At 44.0% G+C, this 27,756-nt stretch overlaps 4 protein-coding genes across 8 annotated transcripts; 3 read left to right on the top strand and 1 right to left on the bottom strand.

Annotated features, from left to right (window-relative positions):
- Positions 1–968: 968 nt before the first annotated feature.
- LOC133169564 (V-type proton ATPase subunit C 1-A-like) lies at positions 969–3,956 on the top strand. The gene is made up of 12 exons (XM_061301874.1): positions 969–1,097; positions 1,410–1,477; positions 1,616–1,695; positions 1,998–2,092; positions 2,177–2,268; positions 2,333–2,428; positions 2,559–2,627; positions 2,709–2,801; positions 2,897–2,984; positions 3,200–3,297; positions 3,380–3,509; positions 3,867–3,956. The coding sequence occupies exons 1-12, from the start codon at positions 969–971 to the stop codon at positions 3,954–3,956; spliced, it is 1,128 nt and encodes a 375-aa protein (XP_061157858.1).
- Positions 3,957–4,433: 477 nt separating this feature from the next.
- Positions 4,434–5,771, top strand: kcnf1b (potassium voltage-gated channel, subfamily F, member 1b). The gene has a single exon (XM_061301948.1). It carries the CDS (start codon positions 4,434–4,436, stop codon positions 5,769–5,771), a length of 1,338 nt encoding a protein of 445 aa, XP_061157932.1.
- A 6,570-nt stretch (positions 5,772–12,341) lies between these two features.
- mocs1 (molybdenum cofactor synthesis 1) lies at positions 12,342–19,321 on the top strand. Of its 3 annotated transcripts, none has more exons than XM_061300910.1 (11): positions 12,342–12,605; positions 13,447–13,555; positions 13,642–13,809; positions 13,920–14,084; positions 14,453–14,514; positions 15,145–15,256; positions 15,424–15,536; positions 15,663–15,773; positions 15,831–15,951; positions 16,021–16,068; positions 16,229–19,321. In XM_061300910.1, the coding sequence occupies exons 1-11, from the start codon at positions 12,435–12,437 to the stop codon at positions 17,023–17,025; spliced, it is 1,977 nt and encodes a 658-aa protein (XP_061156894.1). In that variant the 5' UTR covers positions 12,342–12,434; the 3' UTR covers positions 17,026–19,321. The 3 variants fall into 3 exon arrangements, with proteins under 3 accessions (XP_061156894.1, XP_061156895.1, XP_061156896.1); XM_061300912.1 differs by having other exon boundaries at positions 12,344–12,605; positions 16,021–16,086; positions 16,229–16,370; XM_061300911.1 differs by lacking the exon at positions 16,021–16,068.
- fosl2 (FOS like 2, AP-1 transcription factor subunit) lies at positions 17,864–27,319 on the bottom strand. 3 transcript variants are annotated; one of them, XM_061300916.1, is made up of 7 exons: positions 26,984–27,319; positions 26,819–26,881; positions 26,531–26,591; positions 23,571–23,693; positions 22,231–22,485; positions 21,435–21,542; positions 17,864–20,153 (listed from the first exon to the last, which is right to left on the bottom strand). In XM_061300916.1, exons 5-7 carry the CDS (start codon positions 22,468–22,470, stop codon positions 19,602–19,604), a joined length of 900 nt encoding a protein of 299 aa, XP_061156900.1. In that variant the 5' UTR covers positions 22,471–22,485; positions 23,571–23,693; positions 26,531–26,591; positions 26,819–26,881; positions 26,984–27,319; the 3' UTR covers positions 17,864–19,601. The 3 variants fall into 3 exon arrangements, with proteins under 3 accessions (XP_061156900.1, XP_061156898.1, XP_061156897.1); XM_061300914.1 differs by lacking the exons at positions 26,531–26,591; positions 26,819–26,881; positions 26,984–27,319 and adding an exon at positions 23,989–25,077; XM_061300913.1 differs by lacking the exons at positions 26,531–26,591; positions 26,819–26,881; positions 26,984–27,319 and having other exon boundaries at positions 23,571–23,702.
- Positions 27,320–27,756: the final 437 nt, after the last annotated feature.

Raw genomic sequence — 27,756 nt, 5'->3', positions numbered from 1 at the left:
GAAACGAGAGCAACCTGCGTTTGGTCCGGTTGTTTACTTAATGAAGTGACAAAGTTTTGAAAATAGCTATAAACGCTACTTTTGGCCACGGGCTTATCAAATATCATCGCCGTACCGCACTACATTGGTAGGAGTCGGTTTTGTATTGTTTTTTTCTGTTTAACAGCGAAAAATTGGCGTCCCCGTGAGGATATGTCACTGACCAGGTACCATGGACAGCGACAGACGCGGTTTAAAGCGGAAGTCGCGCTCATAAACAACTCAAAGGCTTATGAAAAAAAAAAGGACAATTTGTTCTATTAAAACAATACACATATACAGTATAAAGCAATCACCACAAGTTCATGCTACATATAAAGATCAATTTGAAAATGGTACAGATTATAAATATGATTCATCTTCACATTCAGGTTTGTTTTGATTTTACGCGACATGATTCGCAATGAAACTTGTATGTTTATAAGTGTAACTTATGATATTGTAATTGTGACCTAGTGGTACCAAATTTTATTGCAATAGAAATATTTAATATCATTTAAATATAAATAGGATATGCTTACAACCTTTAGTAATACGTTTTTAAATTGATTTCAAACATTGAAAAAAATCCTGATCATTGGAACTGTATTGGCTTCATATGACTCTAGAGGTTTGTGGGCTGGCTGTAGTCTCTCGTGAGACAAACTCTCTGCACACTTCACTGTGGAGCACCGACACAGGATCCCAATGAAGATAACTTGAAGGTAAGAATTTTAATCTTAACATTTCTATTTTTGTTTGACTTTACTAAGACGTTTTCTAACCGAACAATCTAACTGGAAAGTATTAAACCAAGTTTGAGTACGTGCTTTCCACATAAGAATCTGCATTGCTATTTTGCTCTCCATTCTCAATGTGTTTGTTTTGCTCTCTCCATTTTTTCTCTCTCTCAATTTTTATTGGAGGTATTTAATGACGTCGTGGTAGTCATGCGAGACTTGTGGTTGATATCCGTCCCGTTGGATAAGACCAGTGTAAAGAGTGTTGAGAAACTTCAGCGCATCATTGGCAAGACTAACCAGGCATCTTGCTACAAATTCACCATTCCAGATCTGAAGGTTGGTGAAGTATGGTTTGCATGTCGTTCTCTGTTTCTTTATTTGAGAAGAGTGAGGAGAGTTGAGGACGGTTTGGTGTTTGGTATCCTTCTCTGGTAAAGGAAAAAAGATCAGGTTGCTCTTCGGTTTGCTGCAAAATTTACATCTGACCCAGTTCACTCAAGGTGATCAGTGAGTTCCTTAGCCTGGAGTTACATCTTAACAGAAACTTTTCTAATTCATAACTTGCTTGGTTTAAACGGCCAGACTCACAAAAAGGTATTTTTCAGAATACCCGTGTGTACCGGTTCTTTTTACGTTTGGTACCTTTAGGTTGGAATACTGGACAGTCTTCTCAGTGTGTCAGATGAACTCTACACACTTGATGCCTTGACTGAAAGGTAAAAAAGAAAATGTTCAAAACGAGTCATTAGTTAACCGACAAATTGGTTAGGAAAACAACCCTGCTTCAAAATAGAAAATGGTTTCAATTCTAGTTCCTCTGCCGTTCAACTCACACGCAATTCTTCTGTTTGAAGTGTTCTGAACAAAACATGTCAGCGTATGAGAGAAACGATGGAGCAGGACCAAGTGATGGCAAACGTCTTAGCCGACGGAGGTGAGTCACACACACACGGCCTCACTCAAACATGTCAATGTTGAAAAGGTGTCGAGTTAATTAGATGCACGCACATACCATCTGGAGCTTACGTTATCATTTCACATGAATGTTACCTAATCCGTCAAATAGGCCAGAACGCAAAGCCAAGAGACCTCCAGTCCCCATTTAAGGACTCCATGAAGTCTCTGAGAGGTATTGATCTTCCTTCTGTTGTATGATGCCGTGCCTCACTGTGCTTACAGTGCCAGCTTGTGTTACAGCAGCTAAAAAGATGTTGTCTTTCTGTATTTCTGTGTCAGTGGGCATTCTAAACTATGTGACCAACTTCCATTGGGACAAGGCCAAGTATCCCACATCACTGCCTCTCTCCAGCCTGGTAAACATCATCAATAAGGTACTCGTGATGGAAAATAGCCATGAAGCAAAATGAATGATCATTTCCATACTGTAAAATGATTGATCCGGGTGTTTACGTCAGGAGGTTTCACAAGTGGAAACAGAATTAAAATCCCGATCTGCTGTGTACAACAGTGTAAACGCAAGCTTGCAGTGCCTGGAACACACATTGGGGTGAGTGGCATCATTTGCGGATGATACGTCCATACGTGTTTAACATCGAAGTATCTCTTTTTAGAGGGAGTTTGCAAACATGCAGCCTGAACGGTATGGTGAGGAGAGAAGATCTGGTGGTGTCAGAATACCTCACTAGTTTGCTGGCGGTGGTGAGCAGGTCAGCCAGATGACGGCCACTGTGTAAATGACTCATTACATACTTAAGTGATATGTTTCGCACTTCACCCAACGTCTTAGTATGTGTTTTTGATGTGGCATTCTCAAATTCCAAATGTTTTGGATCCCAGGGGGGACTATGTGAATTGGGAGCAGAAGTACGAATCACTGTCAGAGTTTGTGGTGCCTCGGTCAAGCAGGTGAGTCAATGCACACAAAATATTTTTCAATCCTGTCATTTTAAATGGAAGCTTTCCATATTTTTTCCGCATCACCATCAGGAAACTCTACGAGGACGGAGAACGGGGCATTTTTTCAGTGACACTTTTCAAACGAGACGTTTATGAATTCAAAGCCAAAGCTCAGGAAAGCAAGTAAGACGGACAGATGGCTGGAAAATGCAGTGGTGGAATAAACAGGTGTTATCTATGTTGTTTACCATAGCGTAGTATGTAACCTATATACGTAGGTTCACTGTGCGCGAGTACTGCTTCGACCTGGAGGAGAAGCAGCAACGGGAGTGGAAGGAGCTCCGTGTTCACAGAAAACAACAATATGTGAGGTTTTTTTTTTTTTTTATCGTCATATTTTGCACGCTTCACCCTCCTGCGTTGATAATCAGTTTCTGTGCGCCAATTTGAAAGAGAATGAGAGGAGCTGCTCAGATTGGCTGTGTTCACGCCCACACCGGCGCAAAGCACCCATTTCTAACATGTTGGTTTAGGCATGGGTGATCAAAATGTATTAACCATGTGTACTTTTTATCTTTCAGGATGTGTTTGTGCATTGGCTGAAGGTGAATTTTAGCCAGGTGTTTATGGCCTGGATTCATCTGAAAGCAGCAAGGGTCTTTGTGGAGTCAGTACTCCGGTGATTCATCCATTTTCCCATGTCAGGTTACGATTCCTTTGTCGTTTTGAGTTGTTGTCCCCTTAATGATGTACGCCTCCAGGTATGGATTACCTGTCAACTATCAGGCCCTTCTGCTTCAGTCAGACAGGAAGTGTTCCGAGAAAATGAGACAAGAACTTGCCTCATTGTTCGTGCATCTCGACCCGACCGCCGATGTCAGCGAGACAGACGTAAGACACAGAAATAAGCCATCGTGTCTTTGGAATTGTTGTCTCCAAGCGCATTTGGCAGCCTAACCCAACGGAGAATTCCCTGGCGGTCTGGATTAGCCGCTCTCGGCCGGCCTACTAATTAGTTCTTCCACCTCGCAGTTCTGAGGAGCGTTCAGTACCGCGCTTGTCTTTTCTTTCGGTACTCCAGCAAAAACATCCTTCTTCTGCCAATTGAAGATTCATAGTCAGGTCAAGATAACCACAACGTCTGTACTTTGTGTGAACAGAACTTTATTTGAAAATACTTTGTACAAGCAGTAGCTTTTTTTGTGTGTGTGTGTCAGCTGATTTATGTAATTCACGTGTTTCTCTCAGGTGACCTGTGACATTCCAGGACTCTTCCAGCAGGAGTACTTCTCCTACATCTGCTTTTATGTTAACACCAACATGCTGGACTTCAGCTAATGATGAGAGGAACCAAACATGGACAATTCCAGACATGTTGCAAAAATGTTGAATTCAATACATCAGTACATTTTGCACTGATGGCAATTGTGATCCACATGACTGTTTTGCTCGCCAACATTTTAGAAAAATATTTTTTTGCAGGATTTCTGGTTTTCCTGGAAACACGGTAAATGATGATATGGTAGGATACTGAAGTCCAGTGTTCAAGAGGTGTAATGCGGCAGCCGAGTGCTAGGGGGCATAACTTCTTTCCTCTACATATACCTGCTTTGGTAAATTAAACATTCAATCAAACGATACTCCACCTCTCTCGCTCTCTCTTTCTCTCGCTCCACTCCCCTCTCTTGCGCGTGCAAGCTGTGTCATTCCGTCTGTCAGCTTTGGAGGAAAAATATGTTTCCCAAGTGATGTGCGTCCACCCGACTTAAGCGCGTCACACCGCATTTTGTCTTTTCAAACAAAACATTGATAAAAATGTGGACGATTCCGAAGCCAAGATACAGAAGCAGTTCGTGTGGTGAGCCTGAGATCACTGTGAACATCGGCGGGGTCCGAGTGGTGCTTTTCGGGGATGTTTTGAATCGTTACCCGGAGAGCAGACTGGCCGAGTTGGTCAACTGCTGCTCATCGGCGCAGAATGAAGAACTTATTTCGTCTCTTTGTGACGACTTCGACCCGGGGCAGAAGGAGTTTTATTTCGACCGAGATCCAGATGCCTTCAAGTGCATCGTCGATGTTTATTACTTTGACGAGATCCACATTAAGCGTGGCATTTGCCCCATTTGTTTCATCAAGGAGATGGAGTTCTGGAAAATAGACCAAAGTGCGTTGGATGAATGCTGCAAAAGTGATCTGAGCGAGAAGGAGGGGGAGCTGAGGGAGATCGCGAGCAAAGTCAAGGTGATTTTGGAGGACATGGAAGTGGACCAGAGTGCGACGGGCACTCAGACGTGCCAGCGCTTGCTGTGGAGACTCATGGAGAAGCCTGGTTCCTCGTTCCCAGCGCGCGTCATTGCCATCGCGTCTTTCCTCTCCGTCCTGGTCTCAGCAGTGGTGATGTGCGTGGGAACCATCCCGGAATTGCAGGTCACCGACGCCGAGGGAGAGCTGGTGGAGCACCCGATTTTGGAGGCTATCGAGACGGCGTGCATGCTGTGGTTCACCGTTGAATACCTGCTGCGCCTGGCTTCCTCGCCTAATAAGTTACACTTTGCCCTCTCCTTCATGAACGTGGTGGACTTCTTGGCTATTATGCCTTTCTACGTGGTCCTCGCGCTAACCTCCCTCGGCACCGCCTCCATGATGGAACTTGGCAACGTTCAGCAGGCGGTCCAGGCGCTGCGCATTATGCGCATTGCGCGTGTCTTCAAGTTGGCGCGCCACTCGTCGGGACTTCAGACTCTCACGTACGCGCTCAAGAAGAGCCTTAAAGAGCTGGGGCTGCTGCTCATGTATATGGGCGTGGGTATCTTCGTGTTCTCCGCTCTGGGCTACACCATGGAGCAAAGTCACCCCGAGACTCTGTTCAGAAGCATTCCACAATCCTTCTGGTGGGCCATCATCACCATGACGACGGTGGGATACGGAGACATCTACCCCAAAACCACTCTTGGCAAGTGCAACGCGGCCCTGAGCTTCTTGTGTGGGGTGATCGCCATCGCCTTACCCATACATCCCATCATTAATAACTTTGTGGTCTTCTACAACAAACAACAAGTGTTGGAGACTGCAGCCAAACATGAAGTGGAGCTGATGGAGCTCAAATCGGATGGAGATGCGCGCAGAAAAGAGAGCGACGAAGATGAGCCCTAGAATGATGCTAATGAATGACATTTTCATACTTCAGTGTAAAGACAAAAACAGTGTGAGAGCAGGGTTGGACAAACATTAGCCTGCCGTCCATTTTTGAGCAGCTACTAAAATTGTATAAGCTTGTAATATATGACTTTTGTTCGTGGGTGGCGATGCAGAAAAAGAGCTTAATTGAACCTTTTGGCATTTTTGGTAGCATTTGGCCTCTAAATTGTGGATGATTAAAGTTTGCATCACTTGCACAGCTGTTTAAAAAAAAAAAAAAAATCTAACTACTCAAATATGTACAGTATATATACAACATTTATTTACCTACACTCATGTACATGTTTTTAATGTGGCAAATAAATGTAAGGTAAAGAATGGGAAAGTATCCTGCAATTTTTGTATACATATAAATATGTACCAAATTATAATGTAGGTCAATATTCCCTCATTGGTTACTGCATAAATTGCACAATCCCATTCAAGCAACATTGTTCTTTCACAGGAAAAAAAAAAAAGGTGGTTCCTACATTTTTTTTTTTAATTATCACTGAGTTGGCCCTCTTCACCTGTCCATTGATATAATCTTAAATCCATGTTTATATCCAAACTTGTGCCTTGCGTGTCACACGTTCCGAAGCAACGTTCTGGGTGAAAGTGTCGTCCCCAGCGGGAAATTTATACACCCACACCCACACTCTTACCACCTCACCCTTCACCCCCCCCCCCTCTCTCTCGCTCCCTGCCGCTCATTTCTTCATCCTTGCTTGTGAACTGGCAGTAATATGTTGTCATATTTTAATACTCAATATTGATTAATGAGCACACATGTGACATAAAGCAGCATTTAAGCCATATCAAGATTTGCTCAGTCACGCTCAAGTGTGCCAGTGGTGTGAGGATGATTGACTTCAACCAAATATAGCACTTGATATGTTATGCATCACTGACCATTACAGATGAGTCATTGCTTTACTAACTCATTGCAAACTGTCCATGTGGTGATTCTCACCACAAAGTACATCCGCATTTGATCAATGCCAACCTGCAAGCAAACATGTCAATAAGAGATTCGACGGGGAGACTTTTCCCACGATTCTCAAAGTCCAGAGCATGTGTGTGAGTAGGCGGAGGCCTGGGTGGAAAGGTAAATACCGATAACTAGTCCCCACTGATGGAACTGGGTGGGCTGAAGAGTTTGAAGACTTTTATCACACTTTAAAATGTTTTTCGTTTTTACGTTCCGTCAATGGCGCATTAGTCCCCCCCCCCCCCCCCACAACTTTCTTTCATTACCAGCTATCGACACACACTCATGAGGAGCGCAAAGAGACAGTGGAAAGGAAATCCAAACAAATGACACAGAGGTCATTTTGACTTTCTGCAGAATTCTATGCTGAATCATTTGGGGAAAGTGTCAGAAAGCTAACGACAGTCTTTTAAAAATGCCTTGCAAAAAAATTCCGTGCAAATCTATTCTTCTAGTCTCGATTCTGTGACAAATACAAGGTGGCAGTTACATCCCAGATGTCAGACCTTCTCACGGCATAGCAATGTGCAACCTGCCTGCCAATAAATGCAAATAAAATCCAAAGAAAGCAATGCCAGAATGTAGCGAGAATCATCTGCAAACCCAGAATGTCACCAGCAAAGTATTCATCTGAATTTTTTCACCAACCTATCTCACTTTTATCATATTCTCTGAGCCGCATTAGTCCCCGGTTGTCATGGCACCAGTCTTGTGCTACCATTATTCTGTCTCAACCAAATCTCGCTTTTAAAATGGACTCCCACATTGAATGCGCTCTTATTTTCTCTTTGATAAAGTTGACAGAGGGGAAAATGAGTCATTGCAGATATTTAGAGGTGATGTTGAAGTAGACCTGGGAATAGGAAATAAGCCTACCGGGAACAATATGAATCCACAATTATTCAGATTCATTCTTTTTATTTCTATCTTGCTTGTCCTATTTAGTGTTGTGCCGTATTGAAGTACATTTTCAACTGATTAGTCAGAGAGCCCATATTCAGCAAATGTTATTATTTTATTTTTTACAAAATAGAGAAAATGCACATATGCGTAGGAAGAACATGCCTCACAAATGTTCTAATGCAAATTTGAACCCAAAGCAAAAACAAACAAAACACGCTCAAGCGCACTTCGACACAACCACAAATGACCTGAAACATAAATGTACAAATGCTGAAAGCCTCCCAATGAAAATATAGTACAGGGTTGAGATGCATGAAGCAAAAATGGAAATGGATGCAATAATACATGATGGAATGGTGAAGTCAGGACACGGACGGTACAATGGTTCACTTACCTGACCTCTGTGCTGGCAGCGTGGCTTCAATTACCGCCCAGTCCCCGCAGGAAGGAAAGTGTGAGTGGCAAGCAGTCCACTATGTAATTTGCTTTTTTCCCCCCAAAGTCAGCAATAAACTTCCAGCAAGCCTGAGAAGAAAATGCAGCGACAAGATATCAATTTTAAAATCAAGAATAAAAATGGGTACATTCTGTCAAACACTTTTTTTTTTCATTTCACCTTCAGAAATGGCAAATAAAAGTTATGACTCAGGAGGTTGAAAGGCATCATTCAATTTGCGTGTTTGAAAATTCCTCCTGGTAGCCATGTCCATCTCATCACCACCTTTCTGTGGTCGTGATGAAAACACAGCACTTGTCAAACTTTGGGATGAATCGGGGTTTCAATGTACTAGTGCGGAATAAAACGCTACAAAAAGAGTCTCAGACAAGTGACTTTTCTTCCACGAGTATTAGAAACAGCAAGCGCAATTATCGACGTGGAGAAAAGCTTTGTGAGAGCAGCAGAAAGGTGACATTTCAAACATCCCCATTTTTCCATGCAGAGCGAGCACTCGGCCCCGCCCTCCAAGTCATTGCATTGTATCCCCCCCCATTTAGTCACAGCGTGGTTATTCTCCAACTGGGCACTCGTCATGTTTCCCTCATTGACTTTTGCAAAGCACTTACTGCGTGATCTTTCTGCAAAGGCCCCAGCTGGCTGGATAGCCGTCTGAAGAACTTGCTTTATGGCAGGCTTGGCGAAGGTCAAAGTTGAAAATCAAAATCTCGGGGTTAAGAAGCAATACTCACAATGATGTATTACCTCCATAGTTAAGCTGTTCTGTGCCGCGTGACTATTAAAGATAGTTTTTAGGGAAAGCGCCAAGGACATGAGGGGAAAGTCAATCACATGGTTGAGAGGACTTCATTTTCTCCCTTTTTTTTTTTTTACCCCTCTTTAAAATGTCACTGGCTGCATGGTTCATGGTTGTAAGCTGTACAAGAAATGTCAACGCCTCAGATAAAACAAATTCGGCAGAAAGGTTTTCCATAGGTAAAAAAACGATCAATAATATGACGACCAGGCGTATACCTGGGGAACGATACTATACCATTTTTTCTAATTACCAGCTCTATGTGTTTGATCCTCGGGTCGGGTAATTGCTGCAAGATTTTCGCCGCAGCAAACTTATCCTGTTTGAAGTACTCCTCTAGACTCCTGGAAATGAGTCACTGCTCAACTTGCCCTCCGTACCATACGCCAGTGGGGAGTACATTTGATTTTGTTTCTTTGAATCAGCACTTTTTCACGAAGCTGCTGAAGTTTGTGAGCGCGTCAGAACTTTATGCCAAAAGAATGCAGCTCTGCTTACCATGTCAATGATCCAAACTGTCGTGTCACTTTGTGCTTGTTTGCAGAGTTGCTAAGTTGCCAAGTTTTGCAAAGTCATTTTGCCATAATAACAGTAAGTATTCTATTTGTCCGATGCTCACGACTTAAGGAGCTGATCACGGTCCTAAACGGACAAGGCAAGGTCATACAATAGTTAAAAGGCATTTCAGCATTCTAATGAGCCTCGTCTGCATTAAGCCCTGGTGGGAAAACGTGCAAAAGCCAAATTAAAAGGCAAAATGGCTTACAAATATTTCCATAACTGCATTCTCAGCATGTCTTTGCATTCTAATTAGCCAGGGCTTACAACTTAAATATGAAGGGCAACTGGTCAAAGGATGCTGGCTGATGCTGGGGATCTTTAGAATTCCAGTTTTCCTTTGCTTTCATGATTTATTCATAGTGCAACAAAAACATTTCCTCCAAACTGCGCAACCAAGTGCAGCTTTGAGTTTAGTCTCCAAAGAGAGTTCGGTTACAAATCCAGAAGATAAACTTGAATTATTCATTCTACCTTTTCATTCATCTCGGAGAACTAGAAAGTGGCTCACCTCCATGTGCGGAAGTTAATAATAGTTCCTTTTAAACGGGAGCAGACCATGACTGAGGGAACAACTTGCCAAGGGGTCAGCACAAAGGTCAATAGGTACTGCCTCACCTATTATGGCTTGCAAACAACTTTGCTCAGGTGGAAAGCCAAGTCCATGGAGGCAAGCTATTCATCAAGTGAAACGGAGTGTTCCGAGATGTCTTAAAATGAGTGAAATCCATTTTCAAGTTTCATCAAATCATGTCTTTTTTAAAAAAACGGGGGGAAAAAATGTGACATTTAAATGTCAGCCTTAAGTACATCACATTTGACAACCGTTTCCTGCCATTCTTCATTTGTTACTTTGAATTTACTTCTTGTACAGTCCACAATTATTTAAAAAAAAAAAATCTGCTAACTGGCCACAAGAAAGTTTCAAAAGATGGCTGACAAGTGAGCTGATTCCACACACTCATGCATGCTACTGTTTGTGAATTCCTCCAGCATCTATTGAGGGAAGTGCGCAATATACAGCATGGAGTGAGATGGTTATTTATTCACAAGGACAATGCCACAGAGGCCTGTTCAATTTTATGACGCTTGCTGCCCTCCTCTCTCGTTTTGTTGCACTTTTTCTTTGTGAGCTGTCCCCAGTGAATAACACACACTGGTGGAGAATTGATTACAGTTTGAGGATTAGGCCAGACATTTGCATGGTGACCTTATGTCCTTGAGCTGGAGCATGTGCCCCAACAGTGCTTGAAGTCAAAGAACCACTATGTGTTTTTGCCTGCTGGGTTTATTATAATAAGCATAGATAGCCCACCCAGGATTCTGGGAAAGTGGAAGTACTTTAGAAAGAATGTAAAGGTCGAATTCATAGCAGATGAAGCTGCATTTATTTAAAAGGTCAATATATACATTTTCTATACCGCTCCTCCACACACCGGTCTGCCATGTGACATATATTGACAACTCTTGCCAAATGTTACGTTTTGCATGATCACAAAAAGGTTGCTCAATTGTTTTTTTTTATCTATTTTAAGTTGTACACGTGAGTGCTCTCTGGATTAAATCTGAACACATTATATATAATTCAAGATAAAGAACTTCACCCAAAAAAAATACTACTACTCCTTTCTGTTATAAATGCTCCATTCTGTCTGTCCACACATCCAAACTATCTTTCAAATATAGCGAGGGAAGATAAAAATGACCACCACCGCGCAGAGAAAAAGGGAGAAGGCTCGATGCAACCCGAATGGAATGACAAATGTTGATGACTAACGGCAAAACAGCCTCCCAGACATGCGCCACCTGCTTACCAGGAGAGGCCCACTGATGCCAGCACCACAGGGATTGTGGGACTTCTCAGCAAAAATAAAGCAGATCTGCAAAAAGATGGAGCAAATGTTTGAAAGACACCCACAGTGGTGCAAAAATATCCAATATGTTTATGTTAAATATTCGTCAATCAGAATGATCAACTCTATTTTCACGGCAGACCCCCAAATCCGTCTGCCTGCTCCTCGAGCAATTTGACTAAAACCACGTGTCATAACTTAAGTCAGCTCCCAGCTGGTCAAAGGTTTATTCTACTTCCAACCATCAGGTTATCGTGTGCCGGGTTGAGTCAAACAAAACGGCACCATTGTTGCCAAAGCGCACTGCATGGTGCAGCGTGGGCTACTAAACTCCCAAATATGCAAAACCAAGCTTGCACCAGCATGAAAATGAAGACCCACCAGTTTTACGCCCCCAGTTGCATGTTTCGAAGTCAACAAAAACAAAGCCCATGATGTGTTAACTGAATGATCCACTTTTGCGTTCCAACTTGAATTGACCTTTTTTCTTTGAGGGACCCTTGTGAGTCTATTATTTAGACCCCCCCCCCCAAATTACAAGCAGCTTTAAATTGCTATGTCCCTATGGGGTCATTAGCAATGTCAGTCCAATGACTCAGACAACCTTTGTGCTGCTTGCCATGTGTGATCTTTGGGTGGCGGCCAAATGATGCACTTCATGTGTGACATGCAAAGATACATGAAGAGATAAAGAATAATGGAGATGAAAATCCTGCAAGTGCTGAAAACTAAATGATCTACTGCCATCTAGTGGACATAAGCATAAACTTCCATTTTACGTTTGTTGGGACGATCTCTCCCCTTTAGTCCTATTCAGACAGAGTCCTTAAAAAAATCTAGAGCCTAAATTCTGGACCATCATCTTCTGTCAAACACGTTCTGTGCACTACAGTGACGGTTCACTCCGAGATGGACTACAGTTCCCAGGGTGCAAGCGTTCGTGACGTCACGTGCTCCCATTGGCTCCCCAATATGACGGACGACCTTTGCTCTTCCGTCCTGGCTTGTTTATCTATCTGCTGGAGGGAGACTTTCACTTCAGAGTTCTGTCAACACATGGAAACAGCAGAAAGATAACGCCATGGCGTCGACCCTGCGTTTTGCCTTACAAGACACACGCAGGAGTGTCAGAAAACTCTTGATCGGAGCTACCGGAAGACCTTTCTCTAGTGCGACTTACAAAAGCGAACTTAATTCCACAATAGCTTCTTCCCCTGACTTTAAAACATCTGCAAAAACTTTGACAAGACAGGTAATCATATTATTATTATGCATATTTAATTTTCTGGAATAGTTGCACCATTTGAGATAGATGGTGCATTATGGCCTATTAAACCAGTACAAAGGTGTCGTTAATGATCGCTATAAATACTTTAAGTGAGGTTATTTAATGTCGTTTTACAACAGTTTTATCTTGAAAATGATCATTTTTTAAATGAGTCTTATGTAATATGAATTTATTCCCAGAGAAAACCGAAATTGTGATTTCCGTTAAGTTATAATCATTAGAATAAAAATAAATAAATAAATAAATAAATAAAATAAGCGTGTAATGAATGAATAGTGTACATGTTTCACTGTTTTGAATGGAATTACTAGAATACATCAACTTTTAATTTGTATGACCACAATTTAATTTTAACTTAATTTTCTTTTTTTAATGCTGTGTAGTCAGAAAGTCAAATTTGAAGGCAATAAAAATAATGAACTCAGCATTTACACACTTAAAAGTTAATATGATGTTGATTTAGCTGCCGTTCTTTGTATAACTACTCATTTAAAATAGGATTTGTTGTTTTGTCTTTACAAACAAAAGTGGAATTGCCTTGACAGTCGGCGAATGCATAACTAAACGACAAGTCTTGTGTTTGACTTTACAAAGCGACTGTACATAATTATTGGCAGGCAAGGCTCACGAGTCCATCCCCTTATGCAATGTGACTTCCTCGGGAGCGCCAGTTCCAAATGATTAGCCAGCTTTTTTTCTTCAGCCAGCCGTCGTAAACGCAATGGGCAATTTCCGTTTGGAAAGCAGCATGAACCATTTGTACATGTACTATTTATTTACGACTTGTCAAATGACTTTTCTTTAGGAGAAGCTTGGGGAGAACAACATTCCCTTCTCATCGTTCTTGACGGACAACTTTGGCCGGAGACACAATTACTTGCGTATCTCCCTGACTGAGAAATGCAACCTGCGCTGTAAGTCTACCTGCCAGCCTGGAGCTTGCCCAAATTTACATTTACAAGACAACTCAGACAAAAGACATCTTCTCGATCCTTTTCAGGTCAGTACTGCATGCCAGAGGAGGGTGTGAAACTTACACCACGAGGTCAGCTTCTGTCCACTGCAGAAGTACTGACGCTCGCTCGCCTCTTTGTCAAAGAGGGCGTGGAGAAGATTCGTCTCACTGGAGGAGAGCCGCTCATCAGACCTGATGTGCTGGATATCATTGGTAACACTTTATGACAAATAAATGGAGAAGTCTTGAGGGTAGAGACTCATTTTGTGATTAACCATGCACTTCTTTTTTGATATTATTTGATTTTTTCCTCATCTGTACAGCTGAGTTGAGAAAATTGGAAGGTCTGAAGACCATCGCGGTGACAACAAATGGCATGAACCTGGCCAAACTCTTGCCTCGACTCAAAGATGCGGGCCTGGACCTGATCAACATCAGTTTGGATTCACTCGTACCCGCCAAGTTTGAATTCATCGTCAGGCGAAAAGGTCCGCTTGCACTTTGAAGTTAAATACGAGACGAGTGCGGTTTCAAATAGTACATGGGCCATTTGACACGAGGGCTCTCCTGCTACATTTCTCAATTTTTTTTTGGCTCCAACTATGTTGAAATCCACTTTATGAACCTATAAGGCTGATGTGGATCAGTTTCACTTTGACAGCAGGCGCCGCTCTGTGTCGTGGGCGTACGGATGGAATGCACAGATGGAGCAACCGAGATGGAGAAATAAGGAAGAGAGAAAGTTCTGGCAACGGAAGCATTTTGCTTCCTTTTTCTAATCCTTGAAAAGTGAACAGACTGCGTTAAGACGGATAAATGTCTCCTGATGTTAAACTTTGCCCTTCTTTTTTCACAGGTTTCCACAAGGTCATGGAAGGCATTGCTAAGGCCATTGAAATGGGCTACGACCCAGTCAAGGTGTTTTGTCATTTTTCTTTTTCCCTTTCAAATGCAGTCAGACAGAACAAGGTTTGAAAAGAAATAGAGGGAAAACAGAACAACAAAAAAGGTGTGAGGAGGTCTGCTAGTCTGAAATTGGATAAGGTCATATTTTCTTTTTATTTATTATTATATTTTACCGGGCTGTCATCTTTCAAAGGGAAAACTCCTGCACACTATCTCACTCTTTCGTCCAACACTTTTGAGTCACAATGACCTTCCTCAGCCTGAAAAAAAAAATGAAACTGTCATTGGCGGGCCTGATGAAGGTGGCTGTGACCCAAACTTTGGATTAAAGGACAAAAGAATGAGTGTGTGCACCAGAGGTTTTCCTCTATCATCTCTAATTTTTAAAATGAAAAAACACATTTGGTCTACTATTCAATAAGGCAAAATAACAATGGCTCTTTTATAAGGGCCCTCGCTATTGTCTACTTGTCATTTACTGTGCGCGTGGTCGCATGTGACACAACGGACGCTATGACTCGCTTCCCGTCTCGCCCGTGGAGAATATGCAATTTCAGCTATTTCATTCGTCGGCAGTCGAAAAACAAAAAGTTTTGGATGGACACCTGAGTGCCGTTTGTTGTGATGTGCAACCTGCTTTAGGTCAACTGCGTGGTCATGCGAGGCCTGAACGAAGACGAGCTGCTTGATTTTGTTGCTTTGACAGAGAAGAAGCCTTTGGAAGTGCGCTTCATCGAATACATGCCATTTGATGGTTAGTGGACCGGCTGATATTTTGCATTTCACCTACATTTTGCCATCGGCTATCATGTCTTAATTGACCGAGCAATCACTGACATGTAGAGTGGATAGAATTGCAATTTTTTAAAAGAGTCAAAAATGTTCTTTGCCTAAATCTGGCGCATCTTCTTCTGTTTGCAGGCAACAAATGGAACTTTAAAAAGATGGTGAGCTACCAGGAGATGTTGGATCATATTAAGCAGCAATGGCCCAACCTAGAAACGCTTCCAACCGGACACTCAGACACGGCAAAGGTCATCATCATCATTTTCAGCTTATCTTTTATATCATGTATATATAATTGACTTCATATATTATGAAACCCCCAAAAATTGTTTTGCTTCGTCACGACATCCTCTTTCTCCGCGGTGTTCCAACAGACATTCAAAGTGCCCGGCTTTAAAGGACAGCTCGGCTTCATCACCTCCATGTCGGAGCATTTCTGCGGCTCGTGTAACCGCTTACGCATCACCGCAGATGGCAACCTCAAGGTAAAAAGCCTGGGGATGCTCGTACTCTACAAATGCTTTAATGCTACGTGTCCACAGGTGTGTCTGTTCGGTAACTCGGAAGTGTCCCTAAGAGATGTTTTGCGCTCCGGAGCGTCCGATGAAGAGTTGCTGCAAATCATCGGCGCTGCTGTGGGCAGGAAGAAGAAACAACATGCTGGTAAGATCTTGTCTTTTTCACTTCTGCTCTTGTGTGGTCGTTGGTGTTAAGAGAGGGACTGCTTTTCAGGCATGTTCAATATCTCCCAAATGAAGAACCGACCTATGATCCTCATCGGTGGGTGAGACGGCAGCTGTACGTACAAACGCACACTAGTCTGTCGTCGACTCTCGATTTTCTTTCGCACCTTTGAATCAACGCCTCAATGTCCACTCACAACATTAGCTGAAGGTTATCTTTAAATGACCCCTTTTTTTTTTTTTTTTCTTTTTTCCAGGCAACATACAGGCGGACGCTAACTGCTGTTCAACAAAAGGCATAAATGTCCGTTTCAATGAGAAGAAACAGCGAGCAGCCTTTATCCAAGTACAACAGCACTTGTCTGACTTTATCGGCGGCCAAACTGCCTCCCATTCTCACACTGTGAGTTCCAACCCCCAGACAAAGAATCTTAGACCCTTCCCCAGACACCTACTAATGAAGGCCTCAGTCAACCGTCCACAACAGAACGTTCAACAATATCACACTCCCAGCCAAGAGCTCCAGCACGCACAGTCGGCGAGTGAGACAGGTGACCCTCGCCTGGATGGCACCCCGGAAGCCCAGCTGACCCACACAGATGCTCAAGGCCGAGCAAGCATGGTGGATGTTGGCGGTAAATCGCCGACGCGCCGAGCGGCCCAGGCCCGCGCCACCGTCCTGTTGAGCCCCGTCGCCTTCGGGCTGCTGCAGAAAAACCAGCTGGCAAAGGGCGACGCCTTGGCGGTCGCCCAGTTGGCCGGCATCATGGGCTCCAAACAGACATCAGCCCTCATCCCGCTCTGCCACCCGCTCCCGTTAGACCACACCTCGGTCAGCCTGGAACTGGAGCAGCGGCGCAACGCTGTGGTGGTCACGGCGTGGTGCCGCACCACCGGCAGGACCGGGGTCGAGATGGAGGCTTTGACTGCGGTTTCCGTCGCAGCGTTGACTATTTATGACATGTGCAAGGCTGTGAGCCATGACATCACCATTACTGACATCCAACTACTCAGTAAAACTGGGGGGAAGAGGGACTTTCTACCAACTACATGATGTGAGATTTTTCCCCTGTGAGGTCTTCCATTATGCAGCTACTAGTTGACACTGGTCCTTAAATTGACTGGACTTTATTTTCCCTGTGTAAAAGCTCGATTTATTCTAGATGTAAGGGTTTTTAAAAGATGTATTAAATTTGTCAACCTGAATATTGCACAGAAAATATTAGAAACATATCTTATACACCTAAAGCAACAAACTGTTTCAATTGATTTGGGTTGTCTTATACACTCTGACCACTGGGTAGCGACAGAGGAGCTTCTCTTCATGCTTTCTTCATTCCCAATCAGCCTTGAAAGTGTTTGTTGATTTGATAAGTGCATTAAAGCTTACAGATCACATTGTGTCAGCTCAAGCTTACCTTCTCACCGTGTCCGTCGTTTCCATCGATTGAAGGAATTGAACCATCAACGAAACAGTCTTTCGGCGGATCCTTCTCAATAGTGACAAAAGACTCGTCCTTGAACAATCACATGTGGCAAGACTGCTGGGAAAAGGAAATTTGATGCTGGGGATGGCTGCAATGAATTGTATGGATTGATGCATCCAACAACAAACATTTTCATCTTTCCACTTTGGCATCCTTGACTTGTGTGCACTACTTGTTTGATAGCCCCACCCCAAATGATGGACCCTAATAGATACGAACAGGTAACACCTGGACTGGAGGAGCTATGTATTTGTGCTGCATTACACTCTGGCCACTGGGTGGCGACAAAAGCTCACAAATAGCTTCTCTTCACGGTTACTTTCCTCATTGGCCTCCAAAGTGTCTTAAAGAGGCATTTGGAAAATAATCAAGAATGCAAACTTAATAACAATAACCCACAAAATCCAAGTTGGAAATGTATTTTATTTTTATTTATTTTAAATTAACAAACACAGCTATTTACATATTGCTGTTTTTTTCTTTTTGGATTTTGTTTTTTTTTAACACTTAAAGCATTTGGAAAATAAGTCATAGTAGTTGAAAACAGGCAATAGACAGTAGATGACATGTACAGTAGAAGATTTACGTCAATGGCTTTCCTATGTGTGTTAAGGAGTTGCAAACTATCTTGACTTACACAGAATCTCTTTTTGGTTATCATTTCTTTTCTTTTTTTTGTCGCGCGGGAACAGAGATTTCTTTTTGCATCTGCATGAAACCACACTCTATTGCCAAAAGAGAAAAAGCAAAATTTCCACCTAGGTAGCAGCATATTGTTATCATATTAAAATGTCAATTTGTCTGCATCCAGCGCAAGATCATTTAACCTTTAACACCCACAAAATTCTTTCGGAATGTTTGAAGCCTTTCCACTATGACCGCTTTATCCTTCTCAGTGCAATTACCAACATCTTTGTTACAAAAAGGCATCATAAAAAATGGCCCATGTTTGTGTTTCAACCCAGTTTAGATGTCTTATTATTATTCCTTCTGTATTGCAAAACACTCTTATGATCTAGTTATTGTTTTAAGCCATTTAGGCCAAAGGTACCAAGTACCAAGTTTTTTCTTTCTTTGTTATTTTTCCTTTAAAAAGACAGCTGTTACAAACACAGTATAAACAGGGTTGACATCATTGACAGCTGGTGACAGTCTGCTTAGACCACAGTGGCTTTTTTTCATATTAGCGCAAAAAAAATGCCTCCTTTTCTCTCTCACACAAAAACAAACGGATTAGAAATGTCATACAATGCTTTTTGGTTTGGTCGAACCTGACCTGCCCTTAGTGGCAGTGTTGACAAAGGTAAGACTTTTTTATTTTCCCCCCACAATGTGAGCAAAAAGGGCCAACGTGAGAGCCAGTGGAAAAAACGTTGTCCTCGTTGAAATGTTTGAAAAAAAAAAAAAAAAATTCCTGATGTTGAACAGCGGCCCTGTTTGTTTATTTTATCCCTTTGGTACGACTATCACACAGCCTGCGTTCTTTCAAGACGGCATCACTATAAAGAGCACACACACGTACACACACACACACACACTCAACGCACATTTGTCTTAAAGTATGTTGTAAAAATCAGGTACAGAACCACTGAGGTGAAGCACACCAATATTAATGTAGTCAAGTCACATTGGCAAACTAGATGGCTTTGACAAAGGCGCCATCCATTTGGAACAACCAAGACCATGATGCTTTTCTACAGGCAGATGACGGAGGAAAGCACACAAAATACACTTAAAGTCAAGGTCCATGGCGGGAGGGGTCAGGACACAGCTTCAAATAAAGTGTTTGCTCATTTGCTTTCGTGTTGTGACCTCTTTCTGTTGATTGGTCTCGGCAGAGTGCAAGTGGTCATGGCTTTTAATTCTTTCTTCAAAAAATAGATTTTTATAGATATATACATATATGAAGAACTTATTTTGTTTAGGATCTGAAGTCCCCGGGGCCGGATTTCAAGGGAGAGTCTTGCGTAAACACGTCGACACTGTAAGAGTTGAAATGGCAAAGCGATGACACAAGTCCAACACGCAGCGTAGCCCTTGTGAGGTCTCCCTGCGAAGAAGGGGGGGGGGGGGCACGGCTCACGTCGTCAGCTCGGCCCGGATGGTCCGAATGCGCCTCGGGCCACAGTCTTTGGGACCTTCCTCACAGGGCCAGCAGGGTGGGCGAGTTGAGGGAGTCGGACGATTGATCGCCGCTGCTGCTGCTGCGGCGGTGGGCCTTGGAGCACGACTCGGAGGAGGGCGACGGGCTGTCGGGCTCCAGCATGCTGGGGTAGGTGAAGATGAGGTTGGGGGCGTTGGCTGCGGCGGCCGGGGTGGACGCCGCCACGACCGGCGTGTTGAGGCTCTCGCCGTCCGTACAGTACATCCCGCCCAGGCAGATGGGCTTGATGACGGAATGCTGCGCTTTGCCCGCCGCTTCTTGCACGTCGTCCGGCTCTTGCTTCACCACCACGTGGTTGACGTGGGCCCGGGCCACCATGTTGGGGCGCATGGTCAAGGGCAGGGGGGCGCACTGCTGGTGCTGCTGATGGTGGTTCTGGTGGTGCGCCGGAGCCAGTTGGCGCTCTTCCGTGGGCAGCTTGCACACGGGGTTGTGGGCCACCAGCATGAACTCCAGCTTGTCCTTCTCCTTCTGGAGGCTTTCGATCTCTTTCTGCAGGTCGGCTTTCTCCTCCTCTAGTTTCTCAGTCTCCTGATGGGACAGAAATGAAAGATCATTTATTTACTTTGGAAAATAAAAATCGCCATTCTTACTCTTCCTTTGCCTATCTAAATAAAACGGATGTCTTTTTTTGGGGGGAGTTACATAGAAGTAATTACACAAGTCCGCCAAAAGAGAGCAGTGTTGCTTTGATTACTTCAACTAATAATTTGTGGTGTTGAGTTTATGTCCTCCTTTGTGTGCGTGCGCGTGCGCGTGCGCGCGTGCGTGCGTGCAGACGCAATTCATCAGGAAAGTGAGACAGACAGGCAAGATAAGGTGACATGCTGTCTGAGAACTTTGACTCACGGGCAAAGGTATGAGGAAGTGGCACACAAAGAGGGAGGTGTGCGTTTCGATTAGACAACTGCGTGACTCGGAACCGACATTCCCTTATTTGGAAGTCCAAAAAAAATGGCCAATCCCCATTGTGTTGCTGCTCACAGCATTTGTATGTTCTCAGGAGATGTTTTGGATCTGCTGCATTGGCAGGGCCAGCTGCCTATGGCGCATTCCATTCCTGAGACTTTTGGAAGTCTCAACAAGCTTGAGCTCTGTTAAAATGGATCGAATTGAAGTTCATTTTGTTAGTGAGGGCCATGTGTGTGACAACAGCCGCCGAGGAGAATGCTTCTGAGCTTGTGTCGGCTGCACTGACCAAGGTGAAACCAGTCGTGCCAGCTTGCACGAGAGGTGTGGAGTAATAAAGCTGACTCTGACATTCATTCATTCATCAAACGATTGTACTGCTGCCAGGCTCTTTAGGCCTTTCATCATCATCATCACCATTATCCTTTCAGCATCAACACTCAGTACATGGTCTTTGCCATCATCATCATCATCTTAAAAGGCAAGCTCCTGCCACGCAGATCTCCAAACTATTTACACTGACAAATCTTAATATTGTCACAGTTTTGCAGACTGCTCCTAAAATGTATAATCCAATCGAGCTGTGCGACCGATAAACTTCCGACCTTTGTTTTTTTCTTTCATTATTATTCTTGATTTATTTATTTTTTGTTGCTGAAAAATTCCGCTCTGTACTTGAGCCCAATTATGAGTGAATATTTACTTTGCAAATCAAATACAAAATAACACGAAAAAAACCTGCTCCCTTTCAACATTTGGACTCTTTCTCAGTGTTTAAATCACCATTAGAATATGTGGTGGCCCAATAAATAAAAAAAAACATGCAAATGGTCACCTGGCTGGACTTTGGACACCTGCGATGTGCAGTATGTCAACATCATGGTTTTTGGGGTTCTTACTCACCCCTTGCAGCAACTCAGTCAACTCGCGTCTGCGGTTGCGGCATTTGGCGGCGGCCAACTTGTTCCTCTCACGCCGCACCCTCCTCTTCTCTTCTTCCTCTGGGGTGAGCTGAGGGTAAAAAGCAAGGAACCTGTTAGAGTGCCGTTAACACACGTATGACATGTAAAGACATAATGCAAAGACGTGTCTTTACATGTGTGTGTGTGTGTGTCTGGTTTTAAATTGCACGTTCACACTGAGGTGCACGAATACAGGAAAATGTCCGAGTCAAGGGTGCAGCTAACATTTCGATGAAAAAAAAAATCGATACGGGAATACATGGAAAAACAGTCAACCTCTCCATTGAAGGTTCCAGATTTTCTGCATGCTTTTTAAGCCTATACAGAAATAGTTTCTTCTACAGCGTACATCTTTGGGCATGTTGAAGTATTTCTTATATTATTACATTATATATTTATCGAAGTAAGGCGTGACATGATGAGTTTGTTATTTCGGACCACAACTCATTTGTTTAGTGTAAACGCAGACAGCTCAGTAAAGTGTTACAATATTTTAGTGACTTCAGATAGGTGAAATGATTTTTTTTTTTTTTTAGCAATTTAGGTGATGGACTTGCAGGTGGACAAGAAAAGCTATCCATTTAGCATGGCTGTCTAAAACTCAAGGAAATGTTCCTATTAATGCTTGAATAAAATGCCCGACTCCAAATCACCATGACGGTTCCCGGGAAGTAACAAGCACCTCTGTGTCAATCCCACTTGTATTTTTTGCAGCCCTCAACACATCATCCCCTCACCTGCTCGTCCCTCTTGCGTCGACCTCTGGCGTCCCCGATGGAGCGGATGACCCCGGGGCGGGCCAGGGGGTTGTGGCCCAGCAGCCCCTGCCCGTTGCTCAGGTGATGGCTGTACGGGTGGGAGCGGGAGTACGGGTTGGACATGGAGGTGATGACTGTAGGCTGCACCATCCACTGAAGGTCTTGGCTTGTTGTGATTGCATTAATGGTAGGGATGAAGGCACTGTTGGAGCCGGGCATGTCAACCCTGTATTTCTGGAGCAAGCGAGAGGACATATGGTAAGAAGAAAAAAAAAAAGCACATTGTGGTTGCACATTTTCCAGCATTACGATTCAGTCCACATGGAGAGCGAATGACACAACTTGTGAATCATGTGGGAAAGCCCAAAGTGTGTGTGTGCGTGCTTATCAGTCGTCTCGTTAACACAGAAACCCGGCCGGAGAGAAATGATGACATCGCTGCAGGTGGGAGCAACTTTTGGAGCTGCTCGATTAATCATGCGTCGATTGCGTTGTTTACGCACGTCCTTCTCTTCCAGTTATTCCCAACCTTCCGTCGGATATCCCGGCAGTCTTGTGGAACTTTTTGTTTATCTGGTGACTCATTTGTTCAGTGCGTGTGAAACGCGGTCAGTTCCAGTAAACCGGGAAGCTAACACGCCACATTTTTGGAGGACCTTTCCTTTCAAATCCGAACACTGACTTGAGGCATCACACACACACAGAAAAAAAAAACAACACATCAATGTTTTCCGGTAAGCAATAAAATAAGATTTAAGTCAGATTTAGAGGGGGGTAAAAAAACGTCCGGGGTTTTTCCAAATCACACAAGATCCAATAGAAGCAGAGCAGCAATAAATGATCTCATATCTTTACGACCATTTCAAATTGGCTGTCATTTGATTGTGTCTAAAGAGAAGTACATAAGCCGCCCCGACGCATGCACTCTTCCACAATATCGCATACATGTGTCGAATTGGATTTGTATTGCCCAGTACGCGCCTGTTGCGCGCCTGCCCAAATCCACTTATACGGTGCTCTTAGTATATATTTCATTTATATCGACATGTGCGCCCCATGCAACTATAGGGCGCAGTAGCTCAATCCAATCTAAATGTATTGATTTGTATGAATCGCGACAAATATGACTTTCCATATATGCACCACACTTGTCACAACAGCAAGACCGGCTTGATCACTTTGGGCGCACACCAACCAACGCTTAAATTGGCACCCGTGGGCGCAACCGAAAAAAACAAAAACAAAAAAACAAACCACTTCAACTTCTTTAAACTGCAAACACGCACAGCAAGCTTGAGGTTCAGGTTGTTGAAAGTTACCTGGTAGGTTGAGGTAGAGATGGGGCTTCCGATGGTGCTGCTGCCGCTCGTGAACGACTCGGGCTGGGCCGGAGAGGTGCTGCTGCTGCCGCGGGACGAGGTGTCGTAATTCCCGGAGTAGTCCTGGTACATGATCCAGGAAGAAAATAGAAGATATCAGGAGACTTGTTGTGCGCGCAGATTACGCGGTAGAAAATCCTCGCTCGTATCAAAAGGGTGGACAGGGGGGGGGGAAAGAAAAAAAATCCTCCAATTCGACTGCTTGATACTTTTCCAGAAAAGTGTTGATTACAAGTGGAGTCACCTAGAATATCAGAGCGATGTCAACGAATGGAAGTGATTGTCTGCTTGTTCTTCAAGAGCTGCAAGGTGCGCGAATTTAGAACGTTAAAATCCACGTACTCAAAATGACACTCACTTTTATTTTGCCTCTCGGTCCTTCTCTGTATTTTCCAGTGTCTTGCCGATTTTGGTCTAGTGGCGCTCGCGGAACACTTCGATGCTAGTTTTTTCCCCCCTTTTTTTCTTTTCTTTCTTTCTAACCACACTTCCTACAGATGACTCACTTCAATGGCACTATCGAGAAGCGCAACTGCTTTTCAACACCGACGAAGCAACCCACGTCACGCAGATGGGCGTTGCGATTTGAGCCGAAGGGGAGGAGGCCCGAGCCGGGCCGGGCCGGGCCTGGCCGGGCGTCTTTAGAATCAAGCGGCGAAATAGGCAGCCTTGCCCTCCCGTGGATGCATGGCGTAAGAATAACACCGTGGTGGATACAACCGAAATAGAGCCCTTTAAACGTACGAGGACATTTCTGGGCCGGTTCCGGACGTCAGAAGCAGCTGCGAGGTTGATCGCACTTGATTCGCTCCATTGACGCATGTTTCCTAAAATGGGCAGTTGCGTCAGAAAGTGCTCAGTGTGGGTTTCCTTGGTAAAGGAAACAGCGCGCCGCGCGCGGCGTACTGGAGGGATTCCCTCCCCGCCGAGCGCAGCAACTCTGCTTGCGCGGCTCACGCTACGTCGGTCCACTAGTTCTTTATATAAATGCATTCACTAATGCGCCAGTCACTTTTCTTGTAGAAGTCACTTGCAGCACAATTCCAACCCAACCTGTGCGCATTAGCACCCATATCCGTCCCATTTGAATGAACATGATGCGTCGTGCACAATTGTGCATTGTGGGTTCATTGAATGCATCAGGAAAAGCGAGTTGTCGCCGCTTTTTAGAAGTGCAAAAGAATTGCAGTTCATGTCGTAGTTCGGATGTACATTCTACACAAACAAGGGCGCGGAGCCCAGAATGTGACATGAAATGGCGTATTAGGTATAATCCAATCGGCTACGGTTCCTATTTTAATCTGTGCCCAGCTCCCCCCTTCAAGCGCTTTGCCGTGCGCGTCTTTGCCAGACAGAGTCGTCAAGTAAAGTTTCGGCACCAGACCAGAGCAGAGCAGAACAGGGGAAGTTGTAGAACCGAGGGGGGAAAGAAAGATCGTGGGAGGTGTAGGCGGTGGGGGCGGCGGCGGCGGGGAGTTCTGAAAAGGACTCATTACAAGAAAGCTGTCATTTGGACCTCCAAATATAAGTCAAAGCTTTCCAATGTGTCATTTGTGCCTCGCCGCGGGCTTTCGCTTTAATCGTGCATGTTCAATCAGCTTGCGTTTGTTCGACGATATTAATGAATATTATTTATCAGCTGCCGTCGGCACGGATTTGCCGTTGCTAGGCGACACACTTTCTGCTTGGAGAAATCTCATCAGGTTTCAACATGCAGTGTCAAAGTCAGGGGGGGGGGGGGGGGGCCGTCGTGGACAAATGACCACATTGAGCCCCAGCAAGGTTTCTTTTCATCATACCTTTTTAAATGTAGGTGTGAATCTTGTTATTTGATTCACAATGGTAAGATAAAAACAAATGAAATTGGGGGGGAACAAAAGTCATTGCTCTAGTCACTACAGTCAATAACAATGAATAAATCATGATCCATAAATCACCAGTGAGTCATATGAGAGTGAAATAGAGTTTCAGAGCTATCTCAGCATCAACAGAATTCCCATGATTCATCTTTTCTTCTTATCTCCCATGATCACAAAACAACTCGTTGCTCGGAATTTGCAGGAATTCGTCAGAACCATTCCACAAGTCAATGTATATATAACATGGTGACATGGTTTCCCCAAATGTTGCGCCCTTTCTTTTTTTTGGAAATTCGAGGTATCAAGACAGGTCAGGTCAGGTCAGGTCAGGTCAGGTCAGGTCAGGTCAGGTCAGGTCAGGTCAGGTCAGGTCAGGTCAGGTCAGGTCAGGTCAGGTCAGGAGGTGTACTGATGGAGAGTATCACACATCATAAGGAATCATTTCCGAAGAGAACATCTCATCCCACAGGCTTACCTGGCCTTGAGCAGACCGACCGACCGACCGACCGCATGATCCTATCAAGAACCTGCCTGACAACAGCCACTCACCACCAAGCTTTACAATAACGCATCAGGAGGGGCATCCAATGAAAAAAGATCCCGTTTAAATACTACTACTACTACTATCTGTTAGAACAGGTGCTCCCAGCATTGGCAAAGTGCTGACTTGGGGAATAGCGACGGGGTTAAAAGAACAATTAGGGTGACTAACACTTGGATTTGTTGTTGTGCTGATTAGCAGTCAATACAATATGTTAATGATGCTCATGCAGTGCTGAAAAACAAACTCCTACACATGCAATGCACTCGGCTTTTACGTGAGCAAGTTCACAGCGCCTTGTACTGAAGCGCATCGCTTCCCTATTTTTCTTTGACCTTGCCCATTTAGCTTGTTTTAACATGAAGATATTTTAAAAATACCATGGCAAGTTCACCTTATAACATTTTGCCTAATGATGTGAAAAGTTCCTTTCCGCGCATGTGGCAGCACGACGCCATTCCAAGTTGGAGCTTTTAAATAGAATTCTAATGAGCACTTACATCGGGATGCCCACTGTGGCAAGAAGATCACTTGAAACAGCGGCGACGCGCCAGACGGCTCCTGCGAATTAAATAACCATCTTTCAGCGACGTGGGACCCGTTGCCCTGGCAACGCATGTAGTAAAGCAGTCAAACAACAACGCGCTGAGATCATTTCATCCTGCCTGACCTCCACAATGCAGGCTTGGGAAGAGAAGAACATGCAATAAGGTCAAGCACATTTAGGTGTGCGTGAGAAAAAGCAGACATCTTTTTATTAACCCAATTATTATACATTGCATACTTACACTCTAGATTATTGATTAAATAAAAGGTCTGAGGCAAGGACGTATTTGTTCTTCTTTGCAGAGCTGTGTGAGAATAAGAACAGAAAAGAAACGTTAGAAAACCTGGCTGGACGAGAACAACCACAATCCCATGGCACACGACTTGGGCCGAGCTGTCGAGAATACCGTGGAAATGGAACAGAAACAGCGACGGGCAGGCCTGGACTTGCGAGCTTGGGAGTTAAGAGTAGAAACATCTTATTAAGGGTCATCATGTGGCAACAAAACGTGTCTTTGCTCATAGGCTGCTCCGGTGGCAAAATAAACCGAATGCCCTCATCTGAGCTGCTATTTCTACAACATTCAGTTGGGGCAAACAGACATCATCATGTGTCCTATGAGATGATGAAAGCGCAAGAGGCCAGTCATGTTGTCGTCATTTAGAATGGAACAATCCAAATGGACGCAATGGAGCAGTTAAGAAAAACATCCAATTACCTGCGCTGAACATCCGCCACCTAGCCAGTCTCTCGTGAGCAAAAAGGTAACAGTTGCCGGAACAATGGCAGGAAGTGTGTCACGTGGGTCACAAAGTGCGCCTCAAGACAAAGAAGAATGGAAATCAGTGGCGAGAATGAAAGAGGAAATGATGAAGAAGTGAACAAATAAAAGCCAAAAGGTAGATTGGGGCACTTATGGGCACACGTTCAGGCAGGCAGGCAGGCATCGTCACCACCTGAAACCTGCAAAGCCCAATGTTCTACTTGGACTTGTTTGTTGAGGACGAAAAGCTCCGCGACACCGACTTTTTCAATCTACGCATTCCACTTTCTCTGTTTTGTTTTCCTCATGCTTGGCAGGCAACAAATTTGACAATGACGCATCTCAGTGTAGCCGCAGCGCACACACACACACACACACACACACACACACACACACACACACACACACACACACAA

Source organism: Syngnathus typhle, linkage group LG16 (assembly GCF_033458585.1).
Source record: "Syngnathus typhle isolate RoL2023-S1 ecotype Sweden linkage group LG16, RoL_Styp_1.0, whole genome shotgun sequence".
NCBI classification, from domain to species: Eukaryota; Metazoa; Chordata; class Actinopteri; order Syngnathiformes; family Syngnathidae; genus Syngnathus; species Syngnathus typhle.
This window is presented reverse-complemented; position numbering and strand designations above follow the sequence as displayed.

Bases quoted from the DNA above. Each gene is read 5' to 3' on its own strand.
- LOC133169564 (XM_061301874.1), top strand. From the start codon at position 969: ATGCGAGACTTGTGGTTGATATCCGTCCCGTTGGATAAGACCAGTGTA. The intron at 2,093-2,176 runs GTACTCGTGATG...TGTTTACGTCAG, and splicing joins TGGTAAACATCATCAATAAG to GAGGTTTCACAAGTGGAAAC. The intron at 3,298-3,379 runs GTGATTCATCCA...GTACGCCTCCAG, and splicing joins TTTGTGGAGTCAGTACTCCG to GTATGGATTACCTGTCAACT.
- kcnf1b (XM_061301948.1), top strand. From the start codon at position 4,434: ATGTGGACGATTCCGAAGCCAAGATACAGAAGCAGTTCGTGTGGTGAG.
- mocs1 (XM_061300910.1), top strand. From the start codon at position 12,435: ATGGCGTCGACCCTGCGTTTTGCCTTACAAGACACACGCAGGAGTGTC. The intron at 13,556-13,641 runs GTAAGTCTACCT...GATCCTTTTCAG, and splicing joins TGAGAAATGCAACCTGCGCT to GTCAGTACTGCATGCCAGAG. The intron at 13,810-13,919 runs GTAACACTTTAT...TCATCTGTACAG, and splicing joins TGATGTGCTGGATATCATTG to CTGAGTTGAGAAAATTGGAA.
- fosl2 (XM_061300913.1), bottom strand. From the start codon at position 23,702: ATGTACCAGGACTACTCCGGGAATTACGACACCTCGTCCCGCGGCAGC. The intron at 21,543-22,230 runs GTGAGGGGATGA...TTTTACCCTCAG, and splicing joins GACGCAAGAGGGACGAGCAG to CTCACCCCAGAGGAAGAAGA. The intron at 20,154-21,434 runs GTGAGTAAGAAC...CTGTCCCATCAG, and splicing joins TGACTGAGTTGCTGCAAGGG to GAGACTGAGAAACTAGAGGA.